The following is a 20,053-nucleotide window of genomic DNA, read 5'->3' as shown; positions in this document are numbered from 1 at the left end:
ACTATCATGCTCCAATTGATCCTTGGCATATATAAGAATGTCATCCTGAAAGAAGACTATACCTTCATCACCATCAATATGTGATGCATGGTCTTCTGAAACACAGAAGCTCCTGATATAAGACCAAACGGTATTCTCCTATATCGATATAAACCCTCCGGGGTTATGAATGCAGTCAGATGCCTTGAGTCCTTATGCAACAGAATTTGATGATATGCCGAAGTGAGATCTAGGGTCGAAAACACTCTTGCTGACCCCATAGTTGATAGTAACTCTTGAATGTTGGGTAGTGGGTGTCTTTCACGAATGATGCATTTGTTCAGTTCTCTAAGATCAATACACACTAACTTTTCCTGAGCTCTTCCTCACTACTACCAATGGTGACACCCATTCTGCAGCATTAGTTCTTTCAATTATGCCTTGCTCCTCCAGTTTCTTCAATCCTTTTTTAACTTCTTCTCTCATGGCTAGAGACACATTGCTCAGCTTCTGTGCGACTGGTTTACAATTTTTTTTTAGTTGTATTCTGTGTGTAATACCTTTCACACATCCTATTCCATCCTTGAATATCTCCTTCTGTATTGCTTCTGCCGTCATTTCATCTGATTCAATCGCATAAACAGATTCTTCCGCACTTGCATCCAATCTAACCTTAAGCCATGCTTGGTGTGTCCAGCTGAGCAAGGGTGATGCTCCCTTTTTTGATACATACACTTTGCCATTGGTGGTTCTATCCTTGAACGCCAACTTTACCTCACACCATCCAATAATGGCTATTTTCACACCACCATAAGCACTAGGATTATTGTCCGGTTCATTTAGCCATTTTGGACCAATCTTTTTCCATATTTCTTCCGGCAATAGAGTGTATTTCGCCCCCAAATCCGTCATCATCTTTACTGGAGATCCATTTATCCTGATGATGGTCTTGGGACTTTCCAATTCAGTTTTATTTACAACATCACTAACAACAAAAACACACTCTTCCTCCTCTTCTTCACCACCAATCCAATTCATGCTTCCTTTATCTATCCTACAGCATTTGGCCAGATTAGCCTTTCCGTTGCAGTTCCTGTAGATTATATGGACAGCTGGACAATCAGGACTGTTAGCCCAGTGCATGGGACTGTCACATCTAAAACACGTTCTGATTCTTCCTCTACCTCTCTGACTCATTTGAGGTCGACGACTATTAATGAAACGCCCTTGGTTATATCCTCCATATCCACGTCCAAACCCTCGATTCTTCACATCAACACTGTACCTATATGTACTTTGCATCTTGGGTTCTTCTCTCCGTTTCATCACAGAACTTTGACTGTTCCCATGACTGTTCCCATTATCATCTTTCGTCACTTGAATTGCATTGATACTAGTACCTGGTTTCACATTCATACTTTTCACTCTATCTTCCAAAGTCTTTACACAGTTTTCCATATGTTCAACTTCCTTGGCAATGCGTAGTACCACATCCAAATCAGGGTCAATCTTGGCGCTATTACACTCTAGCATGAATTGATCTCTGAGTCTCTCATCTAGTTGTGGTCCAAATTTGCAATTCTTTGCAAGTTTCCTCATCGCAGTTATATATTGTTCCACACTTTCCCTGTTTTCTTGATATCTCTTGCCAAACTTATATCTTTCCAGAAATGTGCTTAACTTTTTTTCATAATGCTTATTTAATTTGGCAATGCATTTCTCATATTCATCTTTTTTTAAATGTTTTTTATAGTTCATTACAAACTTTTAAAATGTTTACAATTCATTGTTTACTTTTGAATTCTCTTCCAAAACTACATTAAAAAGTTCTTATACATTTGTTAAAATAGACACTTTCCATTTGCTTACATCGTTTCATACCCTTAAACAATGTCAATTTATCTGATGTTCCGACATCTTAATTTCTATTTTTTCCAGAAAAAATATCAAAGCAAAAGTTAATTTCACATCGGATCCCTCTGAGAGCACAATCCACCAATTGTCATCATTAAGAGACGGTCTTTTTAGAATTTCGGGACCAAGATGAAGAGTCCTTTCATCTTGTAGTTTGTTACAATATAGCACTAGATGTTTTAGTGTTACTTTCCCAGTTTTACAAAATCTGCACTCTTCTTCAGGATCTTTTTCTTTCTTCCTTATGTTCATAACTGCTTTAGTTTGAAACAAGTTCATCCGAAACTTCAAAAACATCTGTCTTTTTTTAATACATGGACATGTTTGCAAATATTTTGGAAGAACATTCATTGCTCGTGCTTCTGGAGCGACTTGGTCCATGCATCTATGGAGAGACCTTTGGTCTTGGTTTTCACACCATTCCTGGGCCCACAGTTTTCTTTTTACTGCATTCGTATTTTGAATCAGTACAACTGGATCTACTTGTAGTTGCTTCAATGTTGTTTCACAGGATTATTTCCACTTATTCACAATTGAGTTATCAAGATGTTTTACATTAGTTTGCAAAATTTGGTATTGTGGAAGGTCGTCCGCTCCCAAGACTTTTCTGTATGTTGACAACATATTCCATATCACTTTTAAGTTAATAGATATCAGTCCCAACTGGAATCTGATGCAGGCAGTTGGAGTCCCTCTGGGCAATGTTAGTACTTTACTCCAAAATTAATTTTCACAGAATGGCCAAATCTCAGCCGGGCATCCCAGCATTGCCTCAGCACCGAAACTTAGTGCAGGGATGATTTTGGCTTTATAAAATTCTATTACTGGTTTTATCGTGAACTTCCCATATTTCTTATTCAGGGTAGATCACTGTGCTGCCAGGTTTTTGCATTTCCTTCGTATTTTCTCAACCATGTTGTCGTCATTTATCCGTGAATTTATCAGAACTCCTAGATATTGCGATTACATAGTGAGTCGAATGGATTTTGTATCGATTTTCCAGGTGAAGTTCTTCAGCTTACTTGCTCCCACTAGATTTTGGAGAACTAATATTTCTGTTTTCGTTGGGTTGATAACCAGTCCATTCGCGTCGGTATATTACTTCAAAGCTGTACGTTTTCTCTGTAAACCGATTGGTGTTACATCGATTAACACGATGTCATCAGCATAAAGGATGTATCCCAATTTGTTTCCATTTATTTTCGCATCAAATGATCTTGTTGTTTCCAGGGATCATCCAATGTTAGAGATAAATGTACTAAATAGTGTTGCTCCTAGTGGGCAACCCTGCTTTACCCCTCTAGTGGTTTCAATTGCTGCCGAAAGCGTCCCCAGTTGATCCAGTCTGACTTTTATCGTCGTTCCGGAGTACAGTTCTCTGATAGCGGCAAGCAAGCTGTCTGGACAACCCCAATTGCTAAGTTTGCTCCATAGTAGCTCACGATCAATAGAATCAAACGCATGAGCCAGATCTACAAAGGCCAAATATATTCTTGATTTTGTCCTTATGGCCTCCATCTTTAGCAAATTAATTAGCAGTAGATTTAAACCACAGCCAACACCTTTTACAAACCCTGTTTGTCGTATATCGGCCACTTCCGCCAGTTTTATCCAGTGTGTCAGTTGGATAAATAATTGTGTTGCAAAGATTTTTCCCACAACGTCCAAAAGTGCAATCGGCCTGTAATTTTTGGGGGCAGTTCTTATTCCTTTTTTATACACAGGCACGATTATAGCCGATTTCCAGGATTTAGGGATTCTTTTTTCAGCCGTGATTCTTCTGAACAGAATATAACAAAATTTGGTCTATGCTTCAGGATGGAGTTTTAGCATATGGTTTGTTAGGCAGTCAGGTCCAGGTGCTATTGAGGAGCGTAATCTTTTTATGTTTTCCAGGATGTCCGTCTTGTCAATAGTGATGTCCCATTTTATTAATTTTTTTTGTTGGTCTTGAAATTGCCTATCCATAGTTTTGGTAAACAGCCTTCCAAAGTGTTCGAGCCAACTTGCTTCAGTTACCATGTTATTTTGGATAGAATGTTGTGGGACTGTCATATTATTAATTGCTTCCCAGAATGAGCGAATGTTTTTATTTGTTAGGATTTGTAACATGTTTTTGGCATCATTCTGGATCATAATACTTCTATGTGATCGAAGCCACATTTTGTAAGAATTTTGTGCTTTCTTTTTTTGGTCTGTATAGTTGGGCATTCGATGTTTCGATAAGGACCTGATTGTTTTCCGCAGTTCACGTTTTTTTCCCACCAACGGCTTTATCATATACATGATTTTGCTTAAAACTTCTGTTCTTGCCTTCCTTGGGGATTTCAGTGTACGCTTGCATTAAAGCTGGGTATTCTATCGGGTCTGCATCTTCATTAGGATTCCCATTTGACAGCTGTTCAACCATTGTCAAGATCTGTCCTTCTTTAAGGTTCAGACGATTTATTCCTGATGTAATAGAAATGTCATAATTCCATCGTTGTTCTTTGCTCGACGTCAGCCCTAGCAGAGTGATTTGGACCAAGTCATGATCACTCTGTTGCATATCAATTACATTTAGTTCAGTCACATTTCTCATCAGGCTTTCTGAAACATAAAAGTAATCAAGAGTACTTTCATTTTTTTATTTCGCCAAGTCGGTTTAGGGGGAATGTCTCCTTTCAAGTTTCCATTTAAGATGGTCATTTCTCGGGCTTCCATCTCTTCTGCCCATGTGGCTATTAGGCGATTTTTCTTTAGGAAAGATTTCGGACAACCTGGTTCTAAAGGTTTTTGTATTCTTAGGCATTCTATATTGAGATCGCCACAGAGTATAATCCTTGGGCTCTTCTCACTAGACAATATTGTGTCTATAAGGTCTCCAACTACGTCCAAATATACCCATTCATCAGTGGCTTCATGCTGCCAGTATAGATTAATTATATGTAGCTTATTAACCATTCTTGTTGCATTCTCTTTCTCAAGTGCAATAATCACATATTGAATGTATGGTGTGAGATTTGTGGAGTTTAATATTCTCAGGCCATGTTTTCGTTTTACAAGTGTTAGCAGACCGGCCATTGGTCTTCCTTTGGCTTGCTTAACGGCCGGGTTCCAGGCTGCTTCATAGCCTTCAACATTTGGTTGGTTCAAGAGCCATGTGTCTTGAAGACAAATTACATGTAAATTTCCAATGCTTCTAAGACTATTATTGAACAAATGCATGAAGACATGCGTGTTCCAGGAACCTATCAGCGTAACGTGTAGGTTAGTTTTGGCCCGACATTATTTCTTGTTTTGAGAGTTCAATGCAACAGATACCCAGCACCACTTTTCCAAGTCATTCTCATTGTTTTCGATATTGTTGGTGGAGCTTTGAATGTGGTCACACTGATCTTTACATGCAAACGTGATTTTAATCTGGTTCTTTGGTTCAGACCTGGCTTCGTCATTGATCAAGTCAGTTTCATCTTCTGTTTCTTTAGACTTTTTTGCAAACTGAACCTTTGCGCTAGCATAAGTTGATCTTTCTCTAGCATTCTCCTCACTGCTTTTAGATTTCTGGGTTGACGGTATCCGATTTCTTACATTTGAGGAATCTCCCCATGGTTCACTTATTCCAAAACCTAGAGCCTTAAGTTTGGTGGTATTTTCCACTATAATGTCTCTGATGGCTCTTGAATAAATGTGCAATAATACCCCATCTGTTATAGCATCATTTATGAATTCCACAGTTTTAATATCATTCGTAGTTATCGAACGAAGTTGTGGTAGATAGTTTAAGGGTTGCAGGACATTATATCTATTTAGAATAAGCCCATCGTCAGATTGTCAGTTCCTTTCCAGTAAGAGGCAAAAATTTGATATTATATCCGATTGTTTATTTTGTACAAACTGCTTTTGTTTTATAAAAGGAACCCTCTTATCATCTCTCCAGTTTTCTTTTGTATCTTTGTGCCTCTCATTGCCACTTCTTTTGTTTTTAGGAGGCCAATTCCCACCTAATAAGTCATCCTTTTTCTGCGAAGTACCTTCCTGAGTTAGGTCTGATTTGTTATCCGGTGGGTAAACAGCACTTTTCCATTGTCTAGTGCTACTCACCGCCCATCTTTCATCGAGGGTCAGATGCTTTTTTTGTTCAATTTCCATTTCATCCGATGCTTGCTTTTGGGATACCTTTTTTTTCTTTTTCTGGTGTCACCTCTATTGTACAGGTTCTTATCTGAGTAGTTCCTCCTGTTTGGGTTTTCTTCTGATAGTTGCTAATGTGCCAATCGGACATTGGGCCTCATTACGAGTCTGGCGTTAACCGAGGCGGTAAAACCGCCTGGTTAACGCCGGACTCGTATTACCATTCCGCCTCCGTGATTCCCGGAATTACCGGGGCATTACAACCCCGGTTTTCCGGGAATCACGGAGGCGGAATGGTGTAAATCCCCATTCCCATTGAGTCCTATGGGACTCGATGGAAATGGGGATCATGGAAACACCGGCAGCATCTCGTAATGCTGCCGGTGTTTCCTCGTCCGCCTGCATGCGGGAGGTGTTAAACCCGCCAGGTCAGACCTGGCGGGAACATTACCTCCCGCCTGCAGGGGTCGGACTCAGGCGGTCCGGAAACAACGGTGGCGGCGGCTAAGAGGGGTTTTTATCCAGTTGATCCTCCTCCTTTAGTAAAGGTAGTAAACAGACTGCAAATCCACAGGCAGTCCGCAGCAAAAATGTTGATAACTCCACAAAAGGAACACTCCCTCGTCACTCCGCGTCGCTCCGCGAGTAAGAGGGGTTTTTATCCAGTTGATCCTCCTCCTTCAGTAAAGGTAGTAAACAGACTGCAAATCCACAGGCAGTCCGCAGCAAAAATGTTGATAACTCCACACAAGGAACACTCCCTCGTCACTTCATTCATATCCACTCCATCTGGTAAATTCGGCAATTCCTCATACGTTTCCTGTCCCGCTGGTCCCAAACAATGAAGTAACAATGACTTCTTCCTCTCCACACTAGTTTGTTCCACAAACCACTGATGCATAGTGTTCAAAGGATTTTAACCACCTTTTCCATGGTAAGTTTGGTTCTCCAGCTTCAAGTAAAAACATGGCTGGTGGAGGAACAGTGTGCATTGTCATGTTTTCAACCGTGTATTGATCACCTGCCCCTCTGTTGTCACGGATGACTGCTGCCACCTCTATATTGACTCAAAAGTCACACACTTTTTGTAATACTTATTTTCTTGTCTTGATGCAATGTCACCTTTCCTAAATATTGTGCTTTATAGATTTTCCTGCACTCTATTTCTCTTTTCTTTTAGGTACTGGGACGAGTAGGAGTAGGAGCAAGTTCAGATCAGGTGCTCTTTATTATCCTTGTATTTTTTTTTATATATCCATGCTTTATCGGTTGATGTTATTTTACACTTTTCATCCGCATTGTTAATATTTTCTTAATCTGCAGCTTTTATTTAAATACAGCTTAACAACGGCTCTGGTCACCGTCTGTCATATGTAGAATGGCCTTTGTATCCACATTACCCCATTCAAGATGGCTGCACGCAAACGACGCGAGTCATCACGTTGCAGGTGTTTTTTCTAAAGCGGCTCCTTCATTGATACAATGGAGACACACGCGCGACCCGCTCGAGGCAATATACAAGCAGTGACGCGGCTCAAGGCAATGTTTACATTTAATGCAGCCACGCAGATTCAACGCAAGTCGCTTGCAACATTCTATAGACGGCGAGTGAATCAATTTTATAAAACTCGCATCCGCAGTCACAGCCAAATGCTTCTTTGCTAATTATGTAAACAGTCAGGTTTGCTGCGGCTCACCTGCTTTTCATTGGTTCCGTCATCCAAACGTTCCGCTCATCAGCTGATTGCCAGGTTGAACTGGCTGTAGTTGCCTCGTCGCCAAGTGTAGTATAAATGAGGGACAATATATTATAAATAATAAGGATTTATTGTTGAATTTGAGACTTATTAATATCTATATATATATATGGGCATATGAAAGGAGTCTCTGAAGGAGGATGCTTCAGTCTCTCCAACCGTCAGCCTTAGTGTCCTCTTCCCCATTCTCCTTCCAGAATCCCTGTCGGTTCCACACCAGTGCAGCAGCAGATGTTACCATGCTACAGACTGCATTATTATTATTTGATTGGCGTAGTTTGCTCCCATCTGTAGATTTATGCTTAGGTTTAGATAGGCATTTCTCACACCCTTGTGAAAGTTCAATAAACACCCTTGAACCGTGAGCACTTGTATCTGTCTTACTATTGCCACCATGCGTTCCTTACAGATGCGGGGATCACCCTGTGGTCATTGCCTATGAGCCATCTGTGGTCACCCGATATAAGAGAGGAGATCCTGGATTTAGCCAGGTGCCAGGCTTGGTTTGACAGGGGCTGGCTAGAGTTGGTCAACTGTGGCGGGATGGAAAATTAATTTAAATTCAGGAACTGGAGGACGCTTTGCATATAGGGGAATGCTCTAGCTTCTCCTACTTACAGATCAAAGTGATCATTACTGCGGAAACATTTAAACCATATACATATTGAGGGAGTTCACACAGATGGAGAACATTTTAGATACACACTTAGGGAGGAGAGGGTTTGATCTCTGCACTGGATGGTGCGCTGATTTTGGAGTCTGCGGGTGGAACGAAGGGTCTTCGAGCCAGATGGGAGAGAGATCTGGGTAAGGACATTGACGAGGGGCTGTGACAGAAGATGTACTGTAGAGCTTTGAAGACATCAATATCATGACAGTATAAGCTCCACGGTATCAAGTTACTCCATCAGTGGCAATATGACCCAATGTTTGTAGGGGTTAGTCTGTATTGTTGGCATGGATGTGGAGAGTGTGCCACATATTGGCATTTGTGGTGGGCATTTGACAAAGTGAAGGTGTATTGGGCTGAAGAGTTGGGGTGGATAAAGGAAGTGGAAGGGTTGTTAGGTCCCTTGGATCCCATGCTTGTTTTATTTGGTCTTGAGGAGTGGGACGGAGAAGGCACAAGTTACTTACCTATAGCTGTTGTTCTCCAGCATGGGTCTGGCATGAATTCACATACTCATGAATATTCCCTGTCGTCAGGCTGGAAAACCTCAGTAAAAAAGAAAGCAGCCTTGCTGTAAAAGCTTGAAAACTGCCTTTCTCCCATTAACCAATCACTGGAGACTGGGTCATACTGCACACATCCAATGACAATCGTTTTCCGTAAGGCCCACCCCCAGCGGTCATCTTCAGATTCCAAAGCACATGAGGTGCCAGTAAGAACCCAGAAGAGCCACAGCGGGAAAGGAGGGAGGGTTTGAATGTGAATCCATGTGTTACGCTCACCTGGCTCCCACAGAGGCGTCGATCGGAACTGGACAGCTGCGGTCTCCACCAACGTGACGCGTAGTGCCGAGATGATGGACTGGACTGGCCCACCTAGCTTTGTTTGCTTGGCCCATAAGAATATTCTTCTGCAAATGGAGAAAGGGAATTAACCACCCGTGGAGTTCAGTGTAAATCCCCACACCACCGCTGTTCTCCCCACGGATCACCTTTGATGTCCCCTCTTATAGTCTCACCTGATGGTTTGAAAAGATGAGCTCTCCATCCTGCATTGAGCGCAGGGGCGCGTTGATAACCAGTTGCTTCACTGGCTCGAAGGAATTGGTGAGTTCCAGAACAATATCGACTCCGAAAAGTATGTAGTTCGTAAGAGTTCAAATGCCTGACTTTCACTCTTGTCTGATTCCTTGCAGATTGCAGCTTGACCCTAGTGAAGAGTTCCTCGTGGTAACCGGTAATATTCTGGTAAGGATTTGTATTTCCAACACAGTTCGATAAATAATGTCAATATGTAACCTGTTACTTTCTCCCTTATTGAGGTGCTGAGAGAAAGTATGAAGTCTCGGGGAATAATACCTCCGGCGGTAAAATCAGGTGGTGAGGAAGGTTCCCCTTGATAGTCCCAGAGTGCCTGAATCTCCCCAAGCCTCCTGGCCGAGGTGATGGCCACCAGAAACGATGATATCCAGTAATTAATTTCAACAGAACTTGATGCAATGGCTCGAATGGGGGACTTATGAGTTTAGTAAGAACGACATTGAGCTCCCACGCCGGGGCAGGAGCATTCACTGGCGGAACATTCCTGAAGAGGCCTTTCAGAAATTCTTTGATGAGCCTGTGAGACCAGAGTGAGTGTCTGCCCGGTGATGGCGTGTACCAGGAAATGGCCGCTAGGTGCGCCTTGATGCAGGCTTGGGTCAATCCCGCATTGGCTAAAGAGGGGTAATCTTCTGTGGCCATAACACAAAAGTGTACTTGATGCTCTGACCTTGGCCAGGACCGTGGAGCTTGGGGTCTTCTTCAGCGCCAGGGCATTCTCCCAAACTTCATCCAGTAGGAGAACAGACATCACTGTCTTCCTAAACGATATGCCCCTCGTGTAAAGAAAATCCCTCCTTCTTTTCCTCGGGAACTAAGTTGAAGAGGGTAGATGCCCTTGGCAGCATTGAGTGGAATGAACCCACCTCATCAGGAGGAGATGCCCTGAGGGTATCAACTGCATCCAGTGGTTCACCATCAGCAGGCACAAAGTAATCAAACTCATCCTTGTCGTGCCTGTCCCAGTATCTGTGTGGGGTGGATCCCCTACAAGTACTGCTGGAGTAGGCGTCGGCTGCCTCAGGGTTGGAGGGTGCTTATGGGGCCCTGTGTCGAGGTCTCGGAGGGCTGTGCCTGGGGCTGCCGCCCATCGGGGCCACCGGGGGCAGGAGCCTCTGCTGTATTTCCGACCTAGAGTATGTAGCATAGTAAGAATATCCAGCGACACATCTCTAGGGCCCTGTTGAGTGACCACCAGGGCCGGCCTTGATGGAGGGCTAGAGCACCTCACTGGCAGTGCAGGAGCACTAGCGCATCTTGGAGTCATTGAAAGCCGGTCCTGTCTCACAGGTGGGATTTCCATTCCATGCTGTCTCCCCCCTGGCGTGTGCAACAGCCTTCCTGCAAGGACTCATCTTCTGAGCTTGAGTAGATCGCCATGATCGGATCTCTTGCAACCTCCCTTAGACCAACCGAAGGGGGTATCCGAAAATATTTTCCCCATATATATACAGTCGCAATACATAATATGTCACAGGAAAATGTTATGGCGACATTATATATGGTGACCATATATATGGGGTCAAGGGGAGTGGGGTTGCAGTGGGGTGTCCCCCACTCCACTTGAACAAAAAAAAAAACTTTCTGGGGAGTGCAGTGGTGCCTCCCGCATGTTCAATGTAATAATGTCCCTGCAAAAAACTGCCATTTTTGGTGACGTTTTTGCAGGGACATTATTACATTGAACCCCGAAGGCCTGGGAAGAAACGCTGTTGGCAGTAACAGCTCCCTTGGTCTTTCTACCCCCTTTGGGAAAGAGGAAACAACGGGGGCCTTCACACACTGAGTAGTCATGGTTAAGGCGGTTTGTAGTTGTCGCCGGAGCAGCCGTAGTCTTGGGCCGAGGAGGCAGAGTAACTCTTGCTGACTATTTTGCCATGGTCGTTTACAGGATCGTCAACGGGATCTTCGACAGGGATTCAGTAACCGTTGACGGGGTCTTGGTAGTCGTATGCATGGTCATTGGCGGTCTTGCAGACAGGGGCCTCTGTTTGTGAGGCGCTGGCGGTGTTGCCGTTGATGAAGTCGTGGATGTAGACATCGACGAGGACCATGGAGCACCTTCCTTATGGGAGGTTTCTTCAGACTATCCTTCAACAAAGGGCCATTCTTGGAAGAGATGGATCTCTCTGAAGATGTACCACCCACTGGAAAACTTAGAGTGGATGGGGAAGGCGAAGGAGATCGTCTGTGCTCCGAACTGGGACCCGTAGCAACATCTCCTGTCGGATCTGCAGCGTGACGTTTGGCCTTTCTTTCGACCTCCTGCATAGGAACATCCTCGGCCGATCTCAACCTCTTCCCTGAGGTAGATCGCTCCAGCGGTCGCCCAAACATGAAGGGGGCCTGACCGCGTCCATAGGCCGCACCTGGAGCCCTTTCCTCTTTTAACCATGCCACAACCTGCGTTAATGGTCCCGCTTCGCCCTGGCGGCCTCGACAAGGTCTTCCGAAACTTAAAGATCGAAGATCCGACTATGTACTGTTGCTGGCACTGACCAACGGTCAGTGAACGAAAGTGTTTCAGAAAAAAATAGGACACTGTATCCATCGAAAAATACACCATTTAGAAAACAATTGGCTCAAAGTGCAACTCCAGAGGACTCCCTGCACCGAAACGTGCTGTAAAAATCTGAAGATGGCTGCTGGGGGTGGGGCTTAGTGAGACGATTGGAGACTGGGTCATACTGCACCCATCCAATGACGGTCATTGGTTAATGGTAGAAAGGCAGTTGTCAAGCTTTTAAAGCAAGACTGCTTTCTTTTTACCAAGGATTGGCGGCCTGACGACGGGGAATATTCTTGAGCATGCAAATCCATGCCAGACCCCCTGCTGGAGAATACATGAGTCTACCACATATGGCATACTTTTTATTGCTGGTGGACAGAGGGTGCTTGGGTGGAGTGGCTGTCGGATCATGGGGAATGGTTGTCAAAGTCTAAAACAAAACAAAAGAGGTCATGGCTGAAAGTTTTGGAATTAATCTTAACCTCTGGCACTGCTCTGAGCAACCCTCCAGACCATCATTATTCGCCTGCCAAGCCATTACAAAAGGAGAAAAACCAAATGCAAATCAGGCTTAGTACCACCCCAAAAGGGGCAGTACAGCCCAAACTGCTTGGTCGCATCCCTTCTGCATGAGACCGCAAGCATTCCAAGACCTGTTTCGTCCACGTAAAGGTTAAAGACAATTACTTGACGGAAAAGATGACTGCGGCCCTCCACAGGGGAGTGCCGTCATGGAAAGGGGCTGGTTGGGAGTTCCTCAATAAATAAATACATGGGGTTGTGAGGACTTCCTTTTGAGGTATAGGTCCATGGCATTAAGAGCTAGCTGGGGTAATGGTCTGACCCCGCCCCACCCTGTAGATCCCCATGGAGTCAAGGGGTATGCTGCCTTAGGAGATGGTCTGTAGCTATATGAAAATGTTGTTGTATTTCCTCCGAATGCCATTTTTGGGTGGTGTTAATAGGGTTGCCGTGGGGTGGGAGGAGGGGATGGAATGAAGGAGAATGATGTGGTTTGTGATATCGATCTGGTCTCCTGTTGTTCCTATGCTATGCTTAACATTAACAAAAAATTGAAATTAAAAAAAGAAATTCCTCCAATTGGGAGATGTATGCTCTTCTGGAGAGCGGGATAAATACCCTTCCGACTCCCATCATTTTCGGCACAAGTATCGTATGAGGAGGGGCAGAGGTCAGAATACAAAATGGTGTGACCATTAGACATGATCTTGTCGCGCCCGCTTTCAGTGTCCCTGCTGGCTCATCCAAGCTTTGTGGCATCCTTCGCTTGTCCAAAGCCGTTGGCGCCAAGGTCGTGACCAACAACGCTGAAGCTGTAGCTGCCGGGGCCTTGTCAAAGATGTCAAGCATTTTCATTCTGAATGCCTCCCATTCCTCAGGAGTAAAGCGCTGGGTGGGTAAAGGAACACGTGGAGTCCTTTCCTCCGTGGCTCCTTTTCTTGGACGACGAAGAAGAATGGTGCTTCAAAAAACTGCCAGGAGATCTGGGCCTCTTGCAGTGTTTCTTGTTTTTCTTGCCTTGCAGACTGGGGACTATATTCCTCTGTGCAGCGGTCCATGTGCGATGACCTCGAGCGGGTCCATTTTTTCAACCCTCTCCTTGTGGAGATAGGTAAGGAGTTTGGCCTCTCGTTCAGAAAGCACCTTTGGTGCATCGATTGACACGATGCGCAATCCTGTGTACGGTGGCCCTCACCAATACCAAAAAATTTGATACCTGCAGTCCACGCAGGATTTTAAACCAGAGGACTTATTTGTTATTCGACGTAATGCCGGACCCAACAAAGAAGTAGCGACTAAATGGAGAAAACAAAGTTTTAAATAGCGGAGTTCCTAAAGTGCGAAGAGTGCTGCAGAAAAAAGGAAACGAGATCACAAGGTATAGCACCTCTATATATACTGGCCCAATGTTATGTCCGGTGCACTTTACCCTTAGAGGTTTTGCCTGGAGGCGGAAAATAGTCCAAATAGCAGCTGCGCTCAGAGATTGATATCACAGATGAGGAATCTGTGGGAGGAAGGAGTCCATTAGAAGGATTTGTTATCTCCAAAAAGTCAGGTAGGGCGTCCAAACCAAGCAAAAGAAAGGGTGTCCCATAGAAGTCTATGGGAGTAAAGCAGAAAAAAAGATCTTTCCTAACACCAAGGCATGGGCACGCAAGGCTGCTCTCGACGGCCTGCCTAGCAACTCTCCTAATGACACCTAGGGTCATGCCCACTCCTGTGTAATGTTATTCAGTTTTGGGGTGTGGGCGGTGTAGGGGAGCAACCCAGCATAGTTGAAAACACTGTCTCAGGAAGTACATCAATAACCAGTACATACAAAGTAGCACAACAAACAACATTTCTACGGTGTACACAATTGCAACAAACGGCGGAAAACATACCTTCGGGTTGTGATCATAAATGAAATTGAGGTTGATTCGAAGCTTTCGCATACATTCAAAAGCTTCTCTAAACATAAGCCTGTAGAAAAAAAACAAGACCATGTAAGAGATAAATTAGCATTATACATGAATTCAGAGCTTCACTCTGAGTTGAAAAGCACAATTTGATTACACAATGAGATAGGATACAGTTCCAGGAAGTATAATTGCTTAAAATAAGTAATGCATTTAGCCGAAGGAGGTAAAGTTAGAAGGTTCACAGTCATTAGATCTACTCTATGTGGTGGCCCAAATTTCAGCCATCTTGCAGTCCGGAGTGATCAAAATGAGGGTAGAAATGAGGGTAGAAACAAAGAACATGGAACATGGTACTTGCAAATTATGGTCATGTCAAATGCTCCAGGAGATTGATGTGCTCCCCTGCATCGACGGGGGACCACAGACCACTTACTGGGAGATCATCCAGATGACCAATCCTTCAAAAATGCACGCGAGTCCCATCAACTAAGGCCAAGGATGACTAAAATGCTCCCTTTTATCAACTTATACCTGAGGGCCGTGTTGAAGTCGCACTGGACATGCCCAATTAGGGAAAACCAGGAGACTCTGGGTTGCAGGGAAATCTGCCAGCCTTGCAATGTGATCTGGTTGGGCAGAAAATAGAGGATGCCCCTGAGTCCACCCACACTTTTCACAATCCAAACAAGGAGGTAGGTAACTCACCCCACACAATTCCACCATTTAACAAACACCTACCCCATTGCTTTCTATGGAAACCTCACACATCTGGTCCATGGAACAGGAAGTGATGTACACCTAGATATTGTATCTAGTGAGCACCACCTTCATGCAGCAACAGAAGACCCCTCCTCATAACCAAACGTGAGATGCAATAAACACCAGAAGAGGGTGGAGGGGGAGTAAAATACACTGCAAAACATTCTTTGTGCAAAAACAATACCTCGAATAACGGAGTCTGTGGAGTACTGTAGATAACATACCCCTCCCCGTTCAGCAGCATGGCTAGCACAGACACACACTTGTAGTTTCCTTTAAAACTTCACTGGAAATACAAAGTCAAAATCATCCAAGAAAAAAATGAAGCAAGCAGGCTCGAAGGGTTCAAAATTCCCCAGGCTTAAAAACACTTTTGCCCACAGGGATGGCAGAAAACCAGGGAGAGAGTGACACCTTTTTCACCAAAGAAACTTCCAGACCAAACTACATGGATTCAAAATGACCACCAGTCTTTTTTAAGCCTGCCCCCTCCAACGCAAGTTCTTCACTCCTAATTATACTGAAGTAGAAAACCAACTAACCACCCCAGGCAATCAGAGACAACATCTGGTCCGAGGAGCAGAAAAGGAGCTCGGCCAGCCAAGCACCCCTTAGTCTTCCCGGATCAGTATGTGGACTCCATCAATTATACTGTTTCTGGTTGGTGGCAATGTACCCTGGTAACATGGCTGAACTGGTTCTAGCCATCTTGGTTCACAGGAAGCATTTTGTAAAAATGAAGACTTTAGTGTTGTGAAATTCATTATCCAGGTAAGTGTGCTTTGTTGCCTTTGAGTGTAATTGTGAACTGGTTGGAGCTCACATAAAATAATTACCATAAATAGTTGTTCCCCGTCCCAAACACAAGGACTGTCTGAGATTGCCTGGGAGTATTTGCGGAGTGTGATGGTCAGGGATTCCTCTGGAATCCACATTCCCAGAGTTTCCTCGGGACAATTCAGCAAAGGTTTGTGGGCAGTGGCCAGCATGATTGGCTGGGTCCCAAAGTTTGAATGGTGCATGTTTGATTGGTGGTTATGTTTACTATCTACCTTCTGTCTTGGCATAAAAGCTGGCAATGTGCACCAGGAACCTGGTCAACTGCTGGGATTCGATCCTGAAGCATTCAAGGGAGATGGCAGACCCTTAGACAACCGTAGAAGCTCTGTATCAGCATCTTTTGGAACTCTGAAAAAGCGAGAGTGAGATTCTGTCACTACAGACCAGAAAGAACCAAGTCCAGAGCCCCTTTCTTCGGATAGAGTTGGGACAACTAGATCAGTTCCTTATGAGCCATTTTTTGGTTCCTCAACTCTCAAGACTCGACTGTGCTGTGTGGCCCCTGGAACTGAGAATCTCATCTTTTTCGTCCCGGGACATGGCAGGAGCCAAGTACTGCCCCATAGCCTTGGGAACTCCAGTGGAGTGTCCTGTACCACTTTGTTTGAACCAAAACCTGTGATGCCTGGTTAGAGACACATTTGATGGATCTTCATTCTTTAGTTGGTGTGTTGCTGTGCCCCTACCTGCGCTTCTTCAAGTAGTCACTCATCCCAGCTGGGCATCCATGTCCGTTCCTCCCAGGACAGGGTTTTCTACTGCAAACCGTCTCTCCCTCTCTGGCTTTCAAACCACAACCTCACCTGCTTGGGCATCACTCACCTCTGCAAGTTTCTGACCAAAGGGTTGGTAAAAGCAGCTGTTGAACTGGATTGTCTCTGGTGAGCTCACTGATCACCTCCTGGGGTCTACCTTGGGCCCAAACTACCTTCAGTAACTGTGCGCAGATCCAGTCCAGTACTTACCCATGTATTGGTCCATTGCTTCCTATAAGCCTAGCGATTTACAATTGTATGAACTGGGTGAACATTCTCTATGGTCCTGCAAGGCCACTTCCTGTATTTGCATACAGTTAGAAATAGAAAATGACTTCCCTTCAGTAATGTTCTTTCTGAGGGATAACATTTTTTCTAGTCCGCTGTGTCTGAAGGGGATTTCAGAAGGTTCACAATCTGAGAGTGGAATTATTTTAACAGGCTCCAGGTGGCGCAGTGCAGCTCCAACATCATCGTTGCTCCTTGGCACCCTTATTGTGCAGGAAGAGATGACATCCAAACATCTACCCAAAACCAACAATGCATTTTCTTCAATTCCAACTTTTCACCTCAAGCAACTGGAAAATTCCCAAGTACAGACTATTTCATTCAGCAAGGTATGCCAGGCTAGGATTGGGGAAAAGGTAGTCCCTGAGCAATCTGTGAGAGGAATTATAATAGCCATCAAAAAGAACATAACCAAAGTTAAGTAATTTGTTCTTCTAATAGATTATGCCTTATGGCATGGCTTCAGAAGTCTGTCAGAAGATGAATCTGTGGCAGGCAGGTATCTAAGCGAGAGAAGGATGACAATGCAGTAGGCAGTTTAGCTGAGCTGGCATGCACACTCTAGTATCCTCTCTTTGCATTCAATCCTGGTGAGAGATGGCCCTACTTTTAATAAAGGTCCAGGAAAATGCATTAAGAGGTGGTTGTCCATATGCCATTCATTTAGTCTTAACATAGAATACGTCAGTGCTCTTCTAGGGTCTGGTCTACGGACCATTATTCTGTTTTAGGTTGGTGTGACAGAATAAAGAAAATAGACTACTTATTGCAGATAGGGATATTCAGAAATCACCTTAGTTATAAAGGAGAGTGACCTTTATGGTGAGCTTTTCTTCTGTGAACTTGCAAAAACACAGGAGAAAGTGGCAGTGCCTGCAACTACAAAACACCTTCAGACTGATGTGATGGCTACAAGGACAATAACCTCAACGGACATGAGTAAATAGAGTCGAGAAGAGCTATCATCAATAAGTAAGAACCAAGTTACTATGTCAAGGAGGAACAACAAAAGATAAGTAATTATTCATCAGGCCATTGAGGAGATTATAGGCAAAAGCCACCAGGTAACGTCAACATTTAAATCAAATTTGGACAATGACTACAAACAATTCGATAACCATGCTGAATGAGCATGACACATGTCAGGCTTTCTTTTAAAACACAATCTTGAGAACAAGCATAGATTGACATGATAGAGGGGTGGATGCACCAAGAACCTCTTCTGAGAACCCCCTCATCCTTGTACCTGAAACGCTTAATAGCCAGGCATCTAGACGACTCATCTGCATTGGATTGAAGCACTATGCCACAGACCTGCGTTTTAAGATCTTTTTTCCAAGGGATCCGCATGGGAGGTCAAAGCAGCATATCCAACATGAGTGGATACTAAGTGCTCTGTGCCCAGTGCGACCGATCAAGATTATTGTTGCTCCGCTCTGCTTCAACTTCCTCAATATCAAAGGAATCAGCAGGAATGCAGGAAATGCATAGATCAGGTTGAATTCCCAGTGAATAAGGCATGTATCTGCCAGGGCACACCCTCTGCTTCAGGGCAGGAGGAAGATCTTTCACTTCTTGTTAGAGTTTGAAGAGAAGAGGTTGATTTGGGGAAAGCCCCCAACATGGAAAATGTCAGGCTGTGGTGAGGAAGACCACTCAGAGGGCTGTGCTGTAAACAGAACTTCCTTCAGCACCTGAGGATGTTGGAGACAGACGGTACAAAGGGCTCAGATGAAAGGTTGGGAGGAGTGCCGTCAAACTCTCCCAGCGGAAAGGTGAAGGGCAAATAGATTAGGTATGACAGCAAATGGTGAGATAATACAATCAGGACGGCACATACTGAATTTGTACCTTACCCCCTGCTGCTACAGGGGAACGAGACACAAGCATGATGAGACAGGATCCAATGGATAAGGGCCAGGAGACAAGGAAGAAAAGAAATGGGAGGTGGGGCTAACCTAGGTGGTACAAGGGTGCAACTAGGGAAAAGGAGGGAATTAAAGAAAGAATGGGGCGGATGGGCAGACCCAGGCGGGACGAGGACACAGTCACAAAATCCATAGAGTACCAAGAAGCAGTCAGTTTTACCCAGTTCCAAGAAAGTAAAAGAACAGTTCCCAGGAGAAAGTTCCAGCAAGGTATCTAAAAGGCAATCCCGAAGCCAAGCAACTAGTACCAACGAAGTACAAAGAAGAGTCCAAAAAACAAGTTCAAAGCGCAGGACAGAGTCCAGTAACTAGGAAGACAAGATACGTCAGAATGCAAGGACCAATAGCAGGATTCAGGTAAACAGGTCAAAGCCGATAAACAAAAGGCAGAAGTAAGGAGAAAAAAATAAACGCTACTCACAAGTAAGTTGAGGAGCACCAGTCCTTTAGGTGAAGGCTCCTAAATTGTGAAGGATGCGTCCAACAGAAGCCGTGCATTCTGGTTGCGTGCAGCGTCATGCTGCATTGCATGCAATGCAGCTCAGAAGTGTAGAGGTAATGGTGCCAGCACCCAGGTACCATGGTAACGACTAGGTTCTCAGACACCTAGCCCAGCTGTGCAGTGTTCAGAGACTGATGGGGAACATTTGCTCTATATTGCATATTGCCCCAGTATCCAGTTTAGTGTGCCAAGAGAGTCGCAGAGGCACATCTTCTGTTGTCTGGGGATCCCTGCAGATTGTGGAAACCCTGTCAGCCTTACCACCTAATCCCCTCCCTTTCCATCAGTGGACATGCTACCTGACATGTAGGTGTGTTGGAACAAGAGGGGAGAAAAGGCAATGCAGAAGAGAAGGAACTTGTCGACAAAGCAGGACCTGGGAAAAAAAGAAAAAATGTAAAAACAATAAATGTAAACAAAGAAACAACCAAATATCTCTTCAAGGAAGTTTCTTTGCAACTTAACAATTCAAGAGTCACTGTTTAACTACACAAAGCCAGTAAAACCTGCCGA

At 44.3% G+C, this 20,053-nt stretch overlaps 1 protein-coding gene across 3 annotated transcripts in view; it reads right to left on the bottom strand.

The window, feature by feature from the left end:
* The window catches only part of ELP1 (elongator acetyltransferase complex subunit 1), a 2,667,893-nt gene that overhangs the window by 944,404 nt on the left and 1,703,436 nt on the right, over nt 1–20,053 (bottom strand). For all 3 annotated transcript variants that reach the window (XM_069630608.1, XM_069630606.1, XM_069630607.1), the window contains exon 21: nt 14,451–14,529. In XM_069630608.1, the coding sequence (XP_069486709.1) occupies nt 14,451–14,529 (79 nt within the window). The remainder of the gene's footprint in view (nt 1–14,450; nt 14,530–20,053) is intronic.

The sequence above is a fragment of the Ambystoma mexicanum genome, chromosome 6q (assembly GCF_040938575.1).
Source record: "Ambystoma mexicanum isolate Mex_15411 chromosome 6q, UKY_AmexF1_1, whole genome shotgun sequence".
NCBI lineage: Eukaryota > Metazoa > Chordata > Amphibia > Caudata > Ambystomatidae > Ambystoma > Ambystoma mexicanum.
This window is presented reverse-complemented; position numbering and strand designations above follow the sequence as displayed.